An 18,810-nucleotide genomic window follows, 5' to 3' on the forward strand; every position below is an offset into this window, starting at 1 on the left:
TATCTATAGCAAGTGAAGCCTAGAGGTTAAATGTGGCATAACACTACTTTAAACAGAGATACCTTATTAAAAAAAGATTACCTTAGTCAGTCTTAAAGATATCAAGAGTGTATTTTTTACACTATAGATTTTATGTACAAATCTCTGAAACTTGCTTCACTGATACTCTGTGTTTAGATATAGTTAATAAAGTTCAGTTTAAGGATTTTGCCCTGCCAGTCAAGAAGACCACATGCCTTTATCTTCATTCACTGTTATATCTACATTTAAGATAAAGAACACTGTACCATATACCATTAATCTATATAAAGCACTGTACCATACCACCAAAAACGTCCTGCAGTCATACTTTTGTTAAAATATTAATTTTTATCACCACCAGGTGGCGCCTGTAGCTCAGACATGCACTGTTTCATTTCTCTGCAAAGGTTTGAGTGGAGATGAGCACGTGGACCTGTGTGATGATAATAAGAGATTATTCAAAGACATATCAAAATTATGATAACTTTAGTATTAGGCTAAACATTTCCTACTGAAAAACAGCTAAAACCATCACCGGCCAAACTGGCGGGTAAGTTTAAATTAAGTTTTAATTTAATTTAGAATCCTGCATATAACATGTCACAGTAAAATGAACCCAATTTATAAATCATGTTTTAGTCATCCACTGTTATTTTTATAATCAAAAACAGATAACATAAAACAAAAAATACATGATCAACATAGAAAGACAAACTTTTATAAATTAACAGTTACTGTAGCCTGGTCTTTTTGCACCTCGATCTTGCTCCTTATCTCCAAAATACAAAAAAGTCGTCTGCGGAGATTGTTTATATTTAAACACTGGAGAAAATCTGATCGTATATTTGAAGTCTGTGAGCTAGCCATCGCCAGTAGCACGCATACATGTTCCTGCAAATCTGTGCAGAGTGCACATTACGTACTGTACAATGTGTTTATCCCCAAAACCACCACTGTACTGTAGAGGTCACTCTTTCATTCAGTGAACCATATTTACTGGGTTGTGGCAAGAAGGGATACAGCTACGGCCAAAATGTAGTGAAATCTCGCCGGATGAGCGCTATTTTCTTCCGAATTCTACCCCAAACATAACCCTTAAAGACGTTATGTGGACTTGCCCTTTGTGTAATTCTGAATTTCAAATGTTTAATTAAAAGAAAACTAAACCCAACATCTCGCGAGATTTGGCCGTAGCTCCACTGGCATGCTATCGGTAAACGGTTCTAGACTACTACTACCTACGACCAACCCCCCCACCCCCTTTCTCACTCCCTCTCTCTTTCTCTCTCTCAGTTACTACTCTCTCAAAGCCAAATTAATTAAAAGTTGACCTCACGAAGAGTTGTTAGCGTCCCTGTCAGAGTCAGCACAGCTCAGAAAAGTAGGCGAGCTAGGGAGACGGACAGCACGAGCGAGGGGTGGGGTAAAGGGGGAAAAATACTGAGAGAGAGAGAGAGAAAGGGTCTATTCCCTGATTTCAAACATAGTGTTGGTGTACTGAAGATCCCAGCAGCTCTGACACTTAGTGAGGGTAGGTACTACACAACCTCTCTTTCTGTAATCTGTGACTGTGTGTGTTTGTGTGACTTGTAGCATCAGTGCCACACTTTTAGAAACTGTTGTGTGTTTAGACATGGATATCTTTATGTTTAATGAGATATGTGTCTCCTTAATATAATAAACAATTTATTGGCTATTTCATATAATTCATAATCACGTGTACGGTAATATGCAGTAATGCAGCCAGCTGCTGATGCTTTTATTATTGGTGGTTTATTGCTTTGTTTATTATGTTTAAGCAATCAGGGTGATTGGTAATTAATGGTTAGTAGGCATGTATAAAGGATACAGATTGTATAAAGCGTAACCATGTACAAAGGGTACATCTTTTAATTTAAAGTTAGGCTTTATGGCAAACAGTGCAGACTTTTGCATGGCCTGACTGCACCTGTTGATTCTGCTCAAGTTTATGAATATGTGAAAAAGTCAAGCTTTCCTGTGTAATAAATCTCTTGATATTTTTGTGAGATATAATGTCCCTAGACATTTTCGTTTTCAAGCCATTATTTGCAAGATCTGAGTGTTACTATGTACTGTAGTTTTACAAGCAGAGAAAGGATTTACACAGCTGGAAGTAGCTGACTTGTGAAGCTAAAATTAAGCCGGGCTTGATTTGGAATTTTACACTTGAGCAGTGAGACTTGTTGAAGTCAATTTACAAATATTGTGAAATCTTTTGAGCTGGAAAACGCTTCTTAATCTCAGAGGACGACACTAACTGTTCTAAGATCAGCCATGTAAATATAAATAGTGAATCAATAAGTTTGTTTTTAGGCTTGCTGCATGTCTTGGGAGTTCTGACCTTTGCCGAGAGCTTGGCAGAATCACATTTGGTGCTGAAAGATACGGTATCCAATTTGTCAATGCCCGATATTCGTTCTGCACCCTCCTGAAGTACCAGAGGGGGAATTGGGTTTCTGAGACCCAACTAAACTTTTCTCTCTCATAGACAAAACGCATTGAACAGGGTCAAGTTGCTTTGCATTGACTGTTATTCTGCTAAGGGGTCAGATTGTAAGATACTTGTGGTGTTTTACAACAAAACAGTGGAAACATGAATTAAATGAAAGTTCTGTCTCCAGTCAATGCAGTTCTGCTTTTAGACACTGCAATACAGTTACAATAATAAAGGGTCTGATATAAAGTTTATTATGGAAAAGTGAATCTTTATAATGTTTGCGTTGTGTCTTTGTGACATTTTATAAATATTGTCAGGTCAATGCCTAGAAATCAGTTTATCAAAGCTACAGATCCAGATTGCTAGACTCAAGACCAATGTTCAGTAATTTGTATATAAGTGTTTATGTTTTTTAAATAAATTGTCTGAACTAAAAATAAATTGAGTTAAAGAAATGTTTTATTCATTTGGTAAGGTCATATGCCTGCTGCCTTGCGACAGTGGAATAGCAGGGATTCCATGTTGAAGGACTAATTTAAAAGACCCACTACACAACCAGAGTAGTTGAACAACAGGTGAAACTCAGCTAATATGTTTTTAGGTCTAAGTTGATGTCAGCTGGTATGTGTGAGAACAGGTGTGTAGAACAGCTGATTCTTCCTGTGATATGTGCACAACACAAATAAAGTCACCTGACCATTAAGAAAAACATAGTTTAAAAGCTATTTCTATCAATGAACTAGGGCAGCATGCAAACTTTTTCTTTATTAAAAACAAAAATAACTTTAAAACAGAGTTTGTGTATTTTTAGAGTTAAATTGTGTGCACCCTCTAGTGCAGGGGTTCCCAAACCTTTCATTTTGTGACCCACTTAAATAGCTATAATCTATCCTGGGGAAAACAAGATTTTTATTTTCCTTGTCATTTTATTAAATATACGTAAGTTTATTGCAATATCAATATACCTTATGGTATATAATATCATTGCCATTGCTAGTCATTAGTTGGACTAAACGGTTTTTGTGTCATTTACCTCTACATCCCACCTTATCCCACTGTAGTGTATCAACTGCACTAAACACACTGGGACGGTTTTCCAGACAGGGTTTAGATTAATCCAAGACTAGGTCTTAGTTATAAAAGGACATTTAAGTAGTTTTTACAAACAAACCTTACAAGAAACAATAGTTGTGTTGTGTGTGCATCTTGAGACAAAACAATGGCACTGATATATGTTAAAGAGCACCTATTGTCTGATTCACGTTTTTTCATTTCCTTTGGTGTGTAAGTGTGTATCAGTACATATTAACTATATGTAAAATGTAAGTACCCCAAAGTAAACGATGATGCAAGTTATCGTCTCTAGCGTAAATCTTTTGGACTACAACAAACACATGGATTGTAGGCAACAGTTTACTTCCTGGTATTGGTGATGTAGACAAGAGAGATGGTCCTCACTGCAGAACACGACATCCAGGGGGAGAGGTTGGATCTAGACCCAAATCCTCCCACGCCTCCCACTTGCAACCTGTGGTCGTCAACGTTTGCTCTTATCAGTTTAAGTATACGTTTGACTAATAGTATAGTCGAGAAAGATTCATAATTTAGAAAGTAATGATCACAGTTAGGTGTAAGGGGAGGTAAGGGACATTCCCGACAAGGTGATATCACTGAAGGAATTTATTTGCGTCCCGCTTGGCTGTACATTATCCCACTTATTACACGGCTATTCCTATATAAGTAAATATAAAAACACAAATTTCTTTTATTAGTACTTTTTTTTAAAGTAAACCATATACGAGGGAAACCTTTTTCTTAATGGATGTAAGCAAAGACGCGTTAAAACAAGTTTAAAGTCCATATAAGATAAACATTAAATTTATTAATTTCTAAATAATGTATCATTTATATGTTAATAATTATGCATATTTACACTGTATACATTTATAGGTATTAATCTGCATGTGGTAAGATTACTCGTAGTACCAGCAACAACACGTGTATGACGTGTCTTGTGGTAAAACTGCTGACCAATCAAAATGCAGTGGGAAGAGATCTCTGGATCCAGCTCCGCCCTGAATCTCAATCCAACCCCGCCCCCTGAATCTGGATTTAACACCGCCCTCTGGATGTCGTGTTCTGCAGTGAGGCGCTACTGAGTCAAGACCGACATTATCATAGTTCCTCCCGCTTTAGACTCAGCCTGTAAGTTTACTCCCGTTAGCAGCCGAATCTTTTAAAAATGGTGAGGAGCGTCACATTTCCGGCTGACGTCAGAGGTATTCAGGCCAACCACAACGTACAGATAAGTTGGCCAATCAGGGACACAGGGCTTTTCAGAACAATGCGTTTCAGGAAGATTATGTGAACACATTGTATTATACCAAATACACATATTTACGTTTTTAGCTATGAAATGGGTGCTCTCTAAGATGTCAGTGCAAGATGTTTTTACATTTATTACAAATTAGCCAATTAATATGTATTTTGTGGTCAATATGTTTTATAATAATTTATCACTGTAGTCTATGTGTGTGACTCTATAGAAAGTGATGGAGGTGTGTGCCATTGTAAAATGTTTGAGAAACACTGCCCTAAGCCAATTCTTGTGCCAGGTTTCTTAAAAACTAGAGTTATTTCAGAGGAATATATGTATATTTATTTTTCCTCAAAAGATCAGTCTAATACATTAGCAAATTTGCATATAATATTGAAATGGGTACGGTGTGGTCTGTAAGTTTTGTGTTGGCAATATCGTGTTATAGCATGTGATGTGTGTAATCTTTAGCTAGACTTAGTTTTTGTTCTGTCCTTAGATTTTTGATCCTGTGTTTGTGTAACTGGCTTTACAAATTAGAGGCATAGTAATCTTGCTTAGCACTTAGGCAAAGCTGATAGGCAAACATACACTCTAAAATTGTTTTTGGTTATTTTCATCAAGCAGAATTGGGTCAAAAAAGGAACTAACCCAGCCGTTGGGTTAAATTAACCCAGCCATATATTTTTTATATTTTACCTAACAATGGTTTAAAACAACCCAGCATTTTGGGTTGAAACAACCAAGCATAGGTTAAGTTAAAATCCAATGGGCTGGGTTTGTCCCTTTTCGAGCATTTTTGTGTGTGTACAACCACACAAATACACTCAGACAAACAGTGCAGTAAACATCTATTTGATCTATTTGAGACTATCAGCAGGCAGCAGTATGTGATGTGTGAGAGTGGAGAACATAGCAGATCCATGTGATCCAATGTGTGAGATGGATATGTTCATTAGCATGTATTTACAGACCATGACCTCACTGTTTTCCAAATGGTTTAAACAGATGAATGTAAACACTGAGAGCCCATATTATAGTCTGAGCAACAGTTTTTCAAAGTTTTAAAACAACCATATTGGCAATAGGACAAAATTTCCCAACAGTTCAGTTACAGACGACGTGCTGTCATAGGCTACAGTATTGGTGTGTATTGTCTGTTGTTTGTGTTGCAGATCCAGTTTGGGTGTGGTGGTCTGAAACTGTTGACTAGCCTGTGACTCTCTATCACCCAGTTTCACATGCGGGCGGGTGGCACTGTGGGCCACCTAGACTAAGTGTGAGCCAGCGATAACTCGGCACTATTCAGCTCTAACCTTCTCCTCCTTACTGTAACCCAAAACCCGAAGGTTACTGTTCAGAGACTAAAATAGCCAAGACTATCTCTATGCCTTAAAGAAGTAGGGAGTTTTCTCATAACAGGCCAGGTTTATAGAAGGGCCCGTCTCTTTTCCAAAGTACACCGTATCCTCAGAACCCTTAACTCTTGCCATGTAAACAAATGCTGGCCTTGTTCTTTTTAATTAATTTGGGCCTTGTGGCATTTAACAATGTAAGCAGTTCCCTATCATGTTTCATCAGTGTTGTCTCTCCTGGCGAAGCTAAAAGTTACTTGGAATGGAAAGTGCGTTTTGCCATTCTCGACTTTTAGAGAAAGCGAATGAATGCAGCTATTGTGACTTTATTGTGTCTTATTTGCTAGCCAATTGTAATAATTCAGCTTACACCAGAATTGTCACAGCTTTTTCTTCTGAAAATGCTGGTTTTGTGGGTCTGTTTCTAGTCGCTGATGAAGGTTTCATCTGGCTTGCTCATCTGTCATGTTTTTTTTTATCTTTTTCTCTCAGGGCTCGCTGTCTCTGGGCCAGCTGTGTGCATTGAGAAAACCACAAAGCAGCCAGCATGTCGAAGACTGATCCACGTGACATTGATGAGGATGCCATCCTCCGGGGCCTCAGTGCCGAGGAGCTGGAACAGTTGGAGTGTGACCTACAGGAGATGGACCCAGAGGTACATCGAGACATTGAGGGGGATATGCATCCCCACAATAACCAGAAACATTTATATTTTTAATATACATACATATAGCTCTGAATGCATTGGTCCCCCCAAAGATGCTGTTATGTCCTTGATATACTGTACTGCCATTTTAATATACAGTAAAATTGAGTCCTATACAGTGAGGACCTGCTTTAGTAGGGATTAAGATTACCTGTGATCTAAAATCTAATTTAAACATAGAAATAAAGATTTTATGTATAAAACAGTAAATCACATGCAAAAGTAATGACTTTCGCTGGGTTTTTACAAACTGGGTAACAAATTTGTTCAGTCATCTTCAATAACTTCTTTAGTCCAGCAGAGATTTATGTTCATTTTTTCTGTTCTATCAGTTTTCACTTCAATTGTAATGCCGTTAGCCATTGTATGTTAATAGTAAAAATAAACAGTGTAGCAATAAATGTGTGAGCCCAAATCCCAAATTCAGCTCACACACTTCTTCTGCTCTTTTTGTTTCAGAATGCCATGCTTCCAGCCGGTATGCGTCAGCGTGACCAGACAAAGAAAAGTCCCACAGGCCCTTTTGATCGCTTCGCCCTAATGGATTACTTGGAGAAGCAAGCCATTGAACACCAGGACAGAGATGACCTGGTACCTTTTACAGGCGAGAAGAGAGGTACGATCATAACCTTAATCCATAATGTTGTAGTTTGGTTGATTTACATATATAATATATTTTATCTACATACACCATGGTTACCCTTACATGGAAGTCGCCATTTTGCGCCATCATGTTTCTACAGTAGCCCTAAAATGACAAATTGTTTTATAGAGCGCGTTTTTTTCACTACGTTGGCTAAGTCCGGAATTAAGGTCTAATGCTGTCTTCAGAGGCAGCATGCCATGGCATGAGGGCATCAAGACATGTCCGAATTTAATGTTAGGTTAGGTTTACTGTCATGTCCCATAATTCTATGCGTGGGCGTGCAAGAGGAATGTGATTAGTTAAGCCTGGTCGAGTTTGAAAAAGTAAAATGACGGCCAAGAAAGTGACTGGAGCACAAATGTAGTGTAAAAAAGTTGGGACATTCCACCAAATGGGTTTATCTTTCATTAATACTATATCTAACAACATGCATATTTTACTCTTTAAAATGTACATTGGTCAATCTCAGGCAATTCTTAACATTTTTTTTACAAACTAATATGCACACTATTATATTAACAGACCCGAGAATACAACTCATTCCTGTTACTATTACTCAGTCCTGTTTTGGCTTATATGAGTAACAGGACTGAAGTAAACAGGACTGAGTCATTAGCATAGAATTAGCAAATACATGCTAAATAGGCATGGCACACATGGTAATAGACCCTTTTACAGCCCACGTGATCAAATAGCCTGCGCACGCATTTTGGCAACGGAAGTGGTGATATTCCCCATTGGTGCTAACGTGTAAGCAACTCTGAAAGTTTATTAAAACGATTTCCCAGCATCAAAATGTCTGGTTGTTGCGTTTGGTTGCACTAATATAATATACTAATATACATATATGTATCTGGACACTTTATATTTGGTCATCTGCTAACGTCTTCCATTCCTTCCACTATAGTACATGGATCTGGTAGATTTGTTGAAAAAGTTAATAGGTAAACTTTTTAAAGGTGCAGTGTGTAATTTTCAGAAGGATCTCTTGACAGAAATGCAAAATACAAAACTCTATTATCAGGGGTGTATAAAGACCTTTCATAATGAACCTTATGTTTTTATTACCTTAGAATGAGACGTGTTTATCAACAAACACAGAGGGTCCCCTTACATGGAAGTCGCCATTTTGTGCCACCATGTTTTGACCTGTGGCGGCTACCGTAGCTTCTCTATGCTTTTATAAAGCGAGGGGTGAGCTGTGAACTGAGCTGTTGGCTGCAATTTGCAACCTCACCACTAGATGCCACTAAAATTCACACACTGCACCTTTAAAATAACTTTGTCTGTCTGTGTTGCTTCACTGCTGATTCTTGCCATACTTCCATTGCCTGCATATGTTGCTACGTCATCATTGTGTACAAACAGTAAAAGGGTCTATAGCATGAGGATACTAAGCAAATGCTAGTGATTTATCAGAAATGTGTATTTTTAAACTGAACAAATGACATCTAAAATAATTTAGATAACAGGGCAGTATGTGACCCTCTCAGACACGGTTAAAATATCATCAAATACATTGAAAAGAAAATGAGAGGATTTACCTTTGGTCTCCCCATTGCTTTCAGAAGATCTGAATAATGCAAATTCCGGTTGAAAAAATATATTTTGGAATGTTTCAAGTTTATCCGAGGAGGAAATGTGTAACAGGACTAAATGTAAATCTGGGGACACGGCAAAAATTTGTATTTTATCAAAACTGTTATCGATTTTTATTTATTTTAAAAGGTAATCATTAATTGGATATAAAGTCACACATAAGTGCAAAAACATTTACATTTCTGAAGGATTTTAATCATAATATTTCATGGTAAATTATAGAGGCAGGGAGTGGGCACAATGAACAACTAACTATTTCTTAAGTGTTCTAGGTAGTTTATATTACCGTAATTATTTTGATTATACATTCTAAATTTTGCAGTTAACTAAATGTGAAGACACTTTACTTAATAATAAAATGTATTTTTGAGTTAATTTTCATGGATTTTTATACTTTTAATATCCTGGGGACAGAAATGTTAGCCATTCGTTGGAATGTAAGAGTTATATTTTCACTTTTTACACATTTTGATTGCATTTCTGGTGAGAAATTAGTATCGTAGGCCTAGTTTTCAAATATAGGATTATTTATTACAAAGGCACTCTCAAAATTCCAATTTGCCGCCTATGAAGTCTGTCCAAATGCATTTCTTTGAGCTGCCTTCATGCCGCCGAAGTCATTGCCTCATAAGGCCGGGAAGCAACAAGTCAGCTGCTTAAGCTTTCGGACGTAGCCATTGTCCCAGACGTATTAGTCCTGTGGCGGCTACTGTAGCATCACTGTGCATTTCGAAAGGGAGGGGTGAGCTGTGGACTGAGCCGTAGGCTGCAATTCACAGTCTTACCGCTAGATGCCGCTAAAAATCTACACAGTGGATGGTCATCAATTTTCCTGGTGCACATCCTCGAGTCGACGATGCGGTAGCGGTATTGTCTCCGGTATGTGGTCCTTATCAGAGTCAACAATGCTTTCATCACGGAAACTCTTACATGCAAAACACTGGCTTAATAGTGAGTACTAAATGCCATCCTATTTGTTTATATTCATAGTGATAAAGTTAGGTGTATTATTACATGTGATTGTGACATGATGTTACTACATGCACCGCGCTCCTTCCTCTCCGCTCGTCTGAGGTAAATATGCTGCTCCCAGCAGAGCCAGTCAGCGTCGCGCGTTCATGTGTTTTAGGGGCGTGGCTTTAGAAGAAACTCAGAAGGGAGGGGGTGGAGTGAATGGAAAAATTAGATGTGTTTAAAACAATCGTGAGAGGTCTACAGACCCTCGATTTTTATACTCTCTTTTTCAGAGTACTTACATTTTACTTATGTATTGGTATATAAAGACTGTTTAAACAAATTTGTAAAAAAGTTTTTTTTAGATAATTCCTGTCTATCCTGCCTTTAATTTACTTTGTGGGTATAATGGCATGGTTTTCTGTAAACCTGCTTTAAAACTATGTGCTACATCAGTATAAAACTGACACTTTGTCATCATCTAATGGGCATTTTAGCTTAAAGTGGGTGCCATTTCACTCTCTCTTAAGTTAAGTCAAACTTAATGTTTCATTGTTTCTCTCTGTCTACTGTCTGTAGGCAAAGCATTTATCCCTAAACCAGGGTCAGGACAGATCCCCTTAGAAGAGCAAATCACTCTGGAGCCCGAGCTGGAGGAGGCCCTTAAGAATGCAACAGATGCTGAAATGTGTGACATTGCAGGTGAATCTCTCACCGTTATTTTTATTCACAAACAATAGTTCATGACATCCGGTCCAACAACTAGAGGTCTGTGTAGATCATATTACACTCTAATGCTGATCCATACATTATAACCTGTAATGTCCTACTACGGCTCTGATCGTAATCCAGCTGTTGATCCATGGCTGTAAACTAATCCTCTATTTACTATTCCAACCAGCTGATCACAATAACACCTGTCTATCAAACCTGAGACCTTTCTAATTCCATCTGCTCTATTTGTATTGTACAATCAGTCTCATATTGCAACGTTTTCGATACATAGAGAAGAAACCGCTCAGGTGACTTTCCTATGAGGAACCATGAACTGTCTAGGTCAAATTCATGCAGAGATTTATAGCACACGGTGTCTGTTTCTACAAGCTCAGCAGGTCACCAAAATAAAAATCAACTGGGATAAACTACAGTAGGTAGCCGTCAGAATGAACCTTACTGTCAGTAAACCGAACTGAAACGGTAGTATTAGGAATGGAAGTTATGTTAAAGATTGTCCTTAATGTGTCCTATTTGCACTTAATAATGCTTTTTTTGGGCAAATCACGCATTTGTTTTGAAGTTTTGCAGCCCAGTAGAGCCCCTCAGGATTAAACTCTCAGTATAGGTCTGCCGCTCTGCCATTGCTTTTGCTGTGCTGCAGGGCAGGTAACTGGAGATTAAACATATCCGGATAGTCCTCCTGTATTCTAGATAGTGCTAAAGGTTTTGAAGGGACAGTCCACTTTTTTGAAAGTATGCTCATTTTCCGGCTCCCCTGGTTTTAAACGTTTGATTTTTGCCTTTTTGGAGTCCATTCGGCGATCTTCGGGTCTGGCGGTACCACTTTTGGCATGGCTTAGCATAATCCGTTGAATCTGATTAGACAATTAGCATCCCGCTAAAATATAACCAAAGAGTTTGGATATTTTTCCTATTTAAAATGTGGCTCTTCTGTGGTTACATCGTGTACTTAGACCGACGGAAAATTTAAAGTTGCGATTTTCTAGCTGATATGGCTAGGAACTATACTCTCATTTTGGCATAATAATCAAGGACTTTGCTGATGTTACATGGCTGCAGGAGGTGCAATGATATTACGCAGTAGCCGAAAATAGTCCCCTTAGTAACTTTCAATGGCAGGGGACTATTTTCGGGCACTACGTAATATCACTACGCCTGCTGCAGCCTTTTTACGCCAGCAAAGTACTTGATTTTTACGCCAGAATGAGAGTATAGTTCCTAGCCATATCTGCCTAGAAAATCGCAACTTTTATGATTTAGTGCATAGTGTAACTACGGAAGAGTCAGGTTTTGAATAGGAAAAAATATCCAAACTAGCGCGATGCTGGTGGTCTAATCGGGTTCAGTGAGTTGTGCTGAGCTATGCTGGGAGTGCTGGCGCCAGATCCGGAGATCAGCTGAGTGGATTCCAAGATGGTGGAAATCGGGTGTTTAACTCTGGGGGATCTGGAAAATGAGAATGTTTTCAAGAAAGGTGAAGTGTCCCTTTAATATTGTTATTGTATGCTGGAGTGGCTTTGAGAAGTATTTAAAAGCAGAGTCTGGTGTGGAGCATCTATCTCTCTTTCAGTCCCAAATCTAGTATTAATCTAACATATACTAATTTTCCACTAATCAAGCATTGTAAATTAAAACCTGGAGGAAGTTATTTGTGTTTTGGCGCCATCTGGTGTGGAGTTGCAGCCATGCCACAGTTCTTCTAAACAGTTCTTTGCTCAAAGCATGTTTATTCTATTAAAATATTAACTGCTACATTAAAAAAACATTAATTATTAATTTACACTCATTAATTAGATGTTTAAATCACTAACTAATGAGACTTTCATATCATCACAGCCATCTTGGGAATGTACACACTCATGAGCAACAAGCAGTACTACGATGCTCTGAACACCACTGGCAAGATTGCCAACACAGAAGGCATCAACAGTACGTATACATCAATATAATCCTTCTCTAGACACAGACAGTATCATAAACAAAATAAAGTTAAATATATATGAAGAAAATAAGCTGGTTTCTTCTCATTTAGGTGTGGTGAAACCAGATGAGTACAAGATCTATCCCGATGAACCTCCAAATGACACAGATGTAGAGGAAACTATTCGCAGCATTAAGAACAATGACAGCGGGCTGACGGAGGTCAACCTTAACAACATCCCGGTAAAAAGCACATCAATTGAAACTAAAGTAATAGAAATAAAATAAAAACTGAACTAAAATGCAGTACATTATGGTCTTTAGATGAGACCAAATTATAAATACTGTTAATATACTTAAAGGTGCAGTGTGTAAATTTTAGCGGCATCTAGGGGTGAGATTGTGAATTGCAACCAATGGCTCAGTCCACCGCTTACCCCTCGTTTTTGAAACATGTAAAGAAGCTACGGTAGCCGCCACAGGCAAAACATGTCATTGACGGAGACAACTTAGTAAAAAAAAAGTTTGTCCGTTAAGGGCTTCTGTAGAAACATGGGGCTCAAAATGGCGACTTCCACGTAAGGGGACCCTCAGTGTATGTAGATAAAAACATCTCATTCTGAGGTAATAAAAACAATACAGTTCATTATGTAATGTATTTATACACTCCTGATAATATAGTTTTGTATATCATTTTGCATTTCTGTCAAGAGATCCTTTAAAAAATTACACACTGCACCTTTAACTATAATAATTGATATTTCTCTGCTTGTGAATTGGGATGATAAAATCTGTTTTATGCGTTAGGACATTCCTATCCCAACCCTAAAAGAGATGTTTGAAGGCATGAAGAGTAACACACACGTTTTAAATCTCAGCATTGCTGGGACACGCAGTAATGATCCTGTGGCTTTTGTAAGTACTTTAAGCTCTTTTGATGTTATTTAATTAACTCACAGTCAAAAAATCAAAGTCAAATAAATTAATAGCCAGTTTTAAATTTTAATTCGTATATGCAATCTATAAAAGCAAAAACAATTCATATTTCTAACTCTGAAATCTTGCATTATGGTGTTTTGGGCATATAGCTAATTAGTTTCATGTAGTTGAATCAATAAAGTACATTAGATGAATACAAAGACTAATCAATAGTTAATTAAAAATTGCTTAATGTAATATAAAAAGTTTAAGAGAGCTGATGTAAATTTTCTTGTTTATCAGGCTATAGCTGAGATGTTACAAGTTAACACCACTCTAGAGAGCCTTAACATCGAGTCCAACTTCATCACAGGACAAGGCATGATGGCTGTCATCAAAGCACTGGGTAACAACTCTACCCTAACTGAGATTAAGATTGATAACCAGGTAATAACACTTAAAACTCCTATTAAATTATCTGAAAAGAAGTCTAAAAGATCCTGCATGTTTAAATCTAAAAAAAAACATTTGTGCGTTTTTATTCACACAGAGACAAAAGCTGGGAGACTCGGTTGAGATGGAGATTGCGGCCATGTTGGAAAACAACCCCAGCATCATGAAGATTGGCTATCACTTTACTCAGCAGGGCCCACGTGCTAGAGCTGCTATGGCCATCACGAGAAACAATGACCTCCGTGAGTGCATTCTCTCAAATAATGATGCTTGTGCTCATCAGACGTGGCAATTATTGCATGTACACTTTCTTTGTGAAATACAGTCGTATTAAACTTGATATTTTCTGCATTGCTTAGTTCGTCAGCAGAGAGTAAGTTGAAAGGAGGACTTCTCTGAGGCATCACAGCTCCCCCTGCGGCCTGCGCAACTCCACAACACAGTGACAGCCAGGACAGATATGCTCTTACAATTCAACATCGACCATTGTGGATATCATTATAGTCAACTTGATAAACCTTCAATGCTTTTTGTGGATTTCATCAAACCTATTGCTCTGATCTAATAAAATTGACCTGCTCCTGTTTGGAAAACTTGTAAAGACACTAAAAAGCCAGTCAGTCATTCATTCATGCATTTCTTATAATATGGTGCTCCCAATAACATTTTTGTAAATATTTTAAATAAAATGTTACATTCTATTTTGTCTAATTAGATTTCAAAGTCTTATTAAAATACGAAACCTTCAATCTGCTTTATATACTGTATCACTTGTAGATTTGGACACTACAACCATGTATGGGTTGAGTATATGTATTAAATTAATAATGAGAGAAAATTATAGTTATTAATGTGACAACTTTGATTAGTCCCAAACTTGGAATCACAACACCAGTGGACCAATTTAATACCCCATGGTCGCATTTCCTAACCTATTTATACACACTAGCCAACCAGTCATGAAACCCTGTCTCATGGGTTTAAGTTACAACGCTCCAAATATACCCGCTTACTGGAAAGGGAGGGGGCTAAAGGTGATTTACGCTCATTTTTGGAACAGCTGCACACCTGTCAAGGAGTCATGTGTGTCCAGCACTAATTAACCAACAGTTACTGCGTTTTTTGATAAAACAACGTTTGCATAGTGTGCTTTTAGAGATTTTGAGAAACAGGCCATCAAACTGTTTTGGGTGTGGGTTCCTGTCACTTCTGTGGCTGACTAAACATCACACTTATTTCTGTTGCTGAATGTGGAGTCACATTACGCCAACCTCGCTCTGATGGCGTTAGGCAAAAGAACCACAGAAATAGACTTGGAACCACAAAACCAGCAAAGAGAGAGCAAACTTGTTAAAAAATAAATCGACCACCACACTAAATTCAACAAATCCTCTATTTGATGAAAAATATTTATAGGACATAAGTACACAGTACTAATACAAACTGCAAAATGCAGAGAATTTTTTTCTTAAAAAAAAAAAAGGATATATTGTATATAAAGTAGGTCATAGAGGCTTGGACATAAAAGATGTCATATGAGAGCTATGACCATCAAGACATGATCATCCTCCAGCACATAGTTCAGATGAAATGTAGCCCGCAGCATATTTGGCAGTTGCTAAATGGTATGGATCTTCAGTCCTGACATTTAGCTGTTTTAGCAGAATCTGCCATTAAGAGTCATTGCAGGGAGGTAACACAGCTGGTTCTTCTTCATCGGAGTCAAACTCCACATTTTCATCTTTTACCCATTTACCACTTCTATCCTGCATCCACCCAGAACTGGAATAGTGGAGTGAAAAGAAAGACGGAGATTTAATAAATAGAGGGAACACAGGGTAGATTGCCAAAATAAGAATGGTTGTTAATATCACACACTTTTAAAGTACAAGAAATATGTACTGTATAAAACTGATTAAAATGGCATGAGAATGGGGCTTTATTGCTACTCTGTGAAAATGTATTTTTTCAACTGGTCATACCTTAGTATAGTTAGTATTAACTTTTTATATCATATATAGCCTACCTTTAAAAGGGACACTTTTTTTAATTATATGCTCATTTTCCAGCTCCCCTAGAGTTTAACATTTGATTTTTACTGTTTTGGAATCCATTCAGCTGATCTTCGTGTCTGGCGCTAGCACTTTTAGCATAGCTTAGCATAATTAATTGAATCTGATTAGATTATTAGCATTGCGCTGAAAAAATAACCAAAGAGTTTCAATATTTTTCCTATTTAAAACTTGTCTCTACTGTAGTTACATCGTCTACTAAGACCGCCGAAAATTGAAAGTTGCGATTTTCTAGGCAGATATGGCTAGGAACTTCTCTCATTCTGGCGCAATGATATTACGCAGCGCATGAAAATAGTCCCCTGCTATTGAAAGTTACGAAGGTGACTATTTTCGGTCAGTGTGTAATATCACTACGCTTGCTGCAGCCATGTTACGGCAGCGAAGTCCTTCATTATTACGCCAGAATGAGAGTATAGTTCCTAACCATATCTGCCTAGAAAATCGCAACATTTAATTTTCCGTCTGTCTTACTACACAATGTAACTACAGAAGAGTCAAGTTTTAAATAGGAAAAATATTGAAACTCTTTGGTCATTTTTTAGCGCGATGCTAATGGTCTAATCAGATTCAATGGATTATGCTAAGCTATGCTAAAAGTGCTAGCGCCAGACCCGGAGATCAGCGGAATGGATCCCAAAACGGTAAAAATCAAATGTTTAACTCTAGAGGAGCTGGAAAGTGGATTGTCCCTTTAAGGCCCCATTGAAAATCTGTTGAGGCCCCGGGCCCCTTGGTTTAGAAACACTGGTCTGTTGAGTATGTGGGTATATCAATTTGTTATATAAAAGTAAGCTAAATACAGTAATGTCAGATATGTCATGGATAATGCAAGTCAATACCATACCTTTTTAATTTGAGGTAGTGCTCTAGCTCCTTTTGTCTTTGCTCTGATAGAGTCTCACACTCGCTGGAGTTTACAGCGTTGGATCGCTTGTTTCTCTTTACCTTCCTTTTCTCTTCATTCTGGCCCTGATGCTCTATCGATGACACTTAACACAATACATATGGTAAATTAAATGACATGTAAACGCAACTAGACTCATACATACCAGAAAATGTAAATAGTAGATTTCCGTTGTACCTGTTGTGCTTATGGCTGACAAAGTGTCAGCATGTGCTGTCTTCACAGAAGTAGGGTTCTGGTTAGTTGTTGAGGTGAAATTCCTGCCTTGATCATTTCGTTGATCAGGTCGTTCACTAAAATAATAATCGAAGATAAAAAAAAACACATTCTTATTTCATTAATAATATAAGTATCTCGTCACAGCAAAGTTACTGTAAGCACAATGACGGTTTCATTTTAAGACATACCTGGCCTTCCTGTGACAGCTACTGTATGGAGTAGATTTGAGTAGGGCATGATGGGTAATTTTTCGTGTTTGGGTCAGTAAAGGAGCTGAACTAGAAGGTTCCTGCGGACAGGTTATAATAAATTAAGTGGCCATGCTTTGCAAAAGTGTTATGTGTATGTAGCTGCATTAACTCTTATTAATGCAAATGCAGTTCAGTCACCTGCCGATCACTGTCTGCGCTGACATAGTCTTGATGTCGTCTTTTATCAATTTCACGTTGCATTTGATTCTTCTTGCCGTAAAACCATTTCATTCCTAAGGACAAAGCAGAACAAGAATGATATAACATTGACAAGAATGACTTGAATGCCATTATACACAATGCAAGTAAATACATTGCCTTCGAGATGCCGCTTTCCCTTTCTGTGTACCATGAGCATATCAACAGTGTCCAGCACAGGACGATGAGAACACACAAGGCACGTGTATCTACAGAGAAGGATCAAACAGATCCAGTAACATTGTTAGGTGCTACTTACAATGACATCCAATGAATATTGCACCCAAAACTTTAATCACCTTCCATTTTTCATCAAAGCAGCTTCATCATCCGGGATAAAGTTTGAGAGTAGATCTGCAACGCGTCGTTTCTTAGCAGAAAAACACAATGAGTTCAAGAATATGTAGAAATGACATGTGTGTCCATCAGTTAACTTGGCTGTGTCTGTTACTGTAACGTTATGCACGAGCTAACATGTAATAATATCGGAGGTTTAGGCATACCTTAAGTACATTTAGTTGGCTTTGATCATCACCCTCCCTTTTAAAAGACATACTTATACGGGGATTGTACTTCTTGCAGGTGTGAAAAGATAGTTGTCCGATATTAACACATGAGCTAACTAAAACAAGCACTCTTCCTGTTTTCACAGAGGAATTCTGGGATTCCTGTGGGCGGAGCATATTTTGTCTGACACCATGGCAACACAAGCTAAGCTAATCAGCTAAAAACTTGTGATAAATTTATTTTGTGATAAATAAGACCGACTTTTTACCTAACGATTTAATAATATTTTACGTTGTCTACTGTTAAGTGTTAACTAATGTCTGCCAGTGTCCACAACCAACTCACCGCTGACGTCAACTTACTTCACGTTAGCCGTCAAAGTTAGAGCTGCGCGTGCGGAAGTCTGGTTATTAATTTTTTTCTACTATCAAAAGCATATACTTATTTCGCGCAGTAACCTGCTAACCAGTTTTATTTGGGGCGAGCTCGTTATTAAATCAGGGATTGTTTTGTTTTCTATTTCGTTTTGACTCCGTCTTTCTGCAATGCATTCACCAGCGCAATATTGTCG

General features: G+C 37.8%; 2 protein-coding genes across 3 annotated transcripts; one reads left to right on the forward strand and one right to left on the reverse strand.

The window, feature by feature from the left end:
- Positions 1–1,427: 1,427 nt before the first annotated feature.
- Positions 1,428–14,786, forward strand: tmod4 (tropomodulin 4 (muscle)). Of its 2 annotated transcripts, none has more exons than XM_055210263.2 (10): positions 1,428–1,552; positions 6,644–6,806; positions 7,317–7,473; positions 10,636–10,758; positions 12,631–12,723; positions 12,827–12,957; positions 13,522–13,629; positions 13,936–14,079; positions 14,183–14,327; positions 14,445–14,786. In XM_055210263.2, exons 2-10 carry the CDS (start codon positions 6,699–6,701, stop codon positions 14,465–14,467), a joined length of 1,032 nt encoding a protein of 343 aa, XP_055066238.2. In that variant the 5' UTR covers positions 1,428–1,552; positions 6,644–6,698; the 3' UTR covers positions 14,468–14,786. The 2 variants fall into 2 exon arrangements, with proteins under 2 accessions (XP_055066238.2, XP_055066239.2); XM_055210264.2 differs by lacking the exon at positions 1,428–1,552 and adding an exon at positions 5,954–6,075.
- Positions 14,787–15,558: 772 nt separating this feature from the next.
- On the reverse strand, positions 15,559–18,415 carry scnm1 (sodium channel modifier 1). The gene is made up of 8 exons (XM_055210265.2): positions 18,236–18,415; positions 18,032–18,102; positions 17,853–17,941; positions 17,673–17,767; positions 17,472–17,572; positions 17,242–17,357; positions 17,005–17,149; positions 15,559–15,867 (listed from the first exon to the last, which is right to left on the reverse strand). The coding sequence occupies exons 1-8, from the start codon at positions 18,413–18,415 to the stop codon at positions 15,759–15,761; spliced, it is 906 nt and encodes a 301-aa protein (XP_055066240.2). The 3' UTR covers positions 15,559–15,758.
- Positions 18,416–18,810: the final 395 nt, after the last annotated feature.

This window comes from Misgurnus anguillicaudatus, chromosome 10 (genome assembly GCF_027580225.2).
Source record: "Misgurnus anguillicaudatus chromosome 10, ASM2758022v2, whole genome shotgun sequence".
Taxonomy (NCBI): Eukaryota; Metazoa; Chordata; class Actinopteri; order Cypriniformes; family Cobitidae; genus Misgurnus; species Misgurnus anguillicaudatus.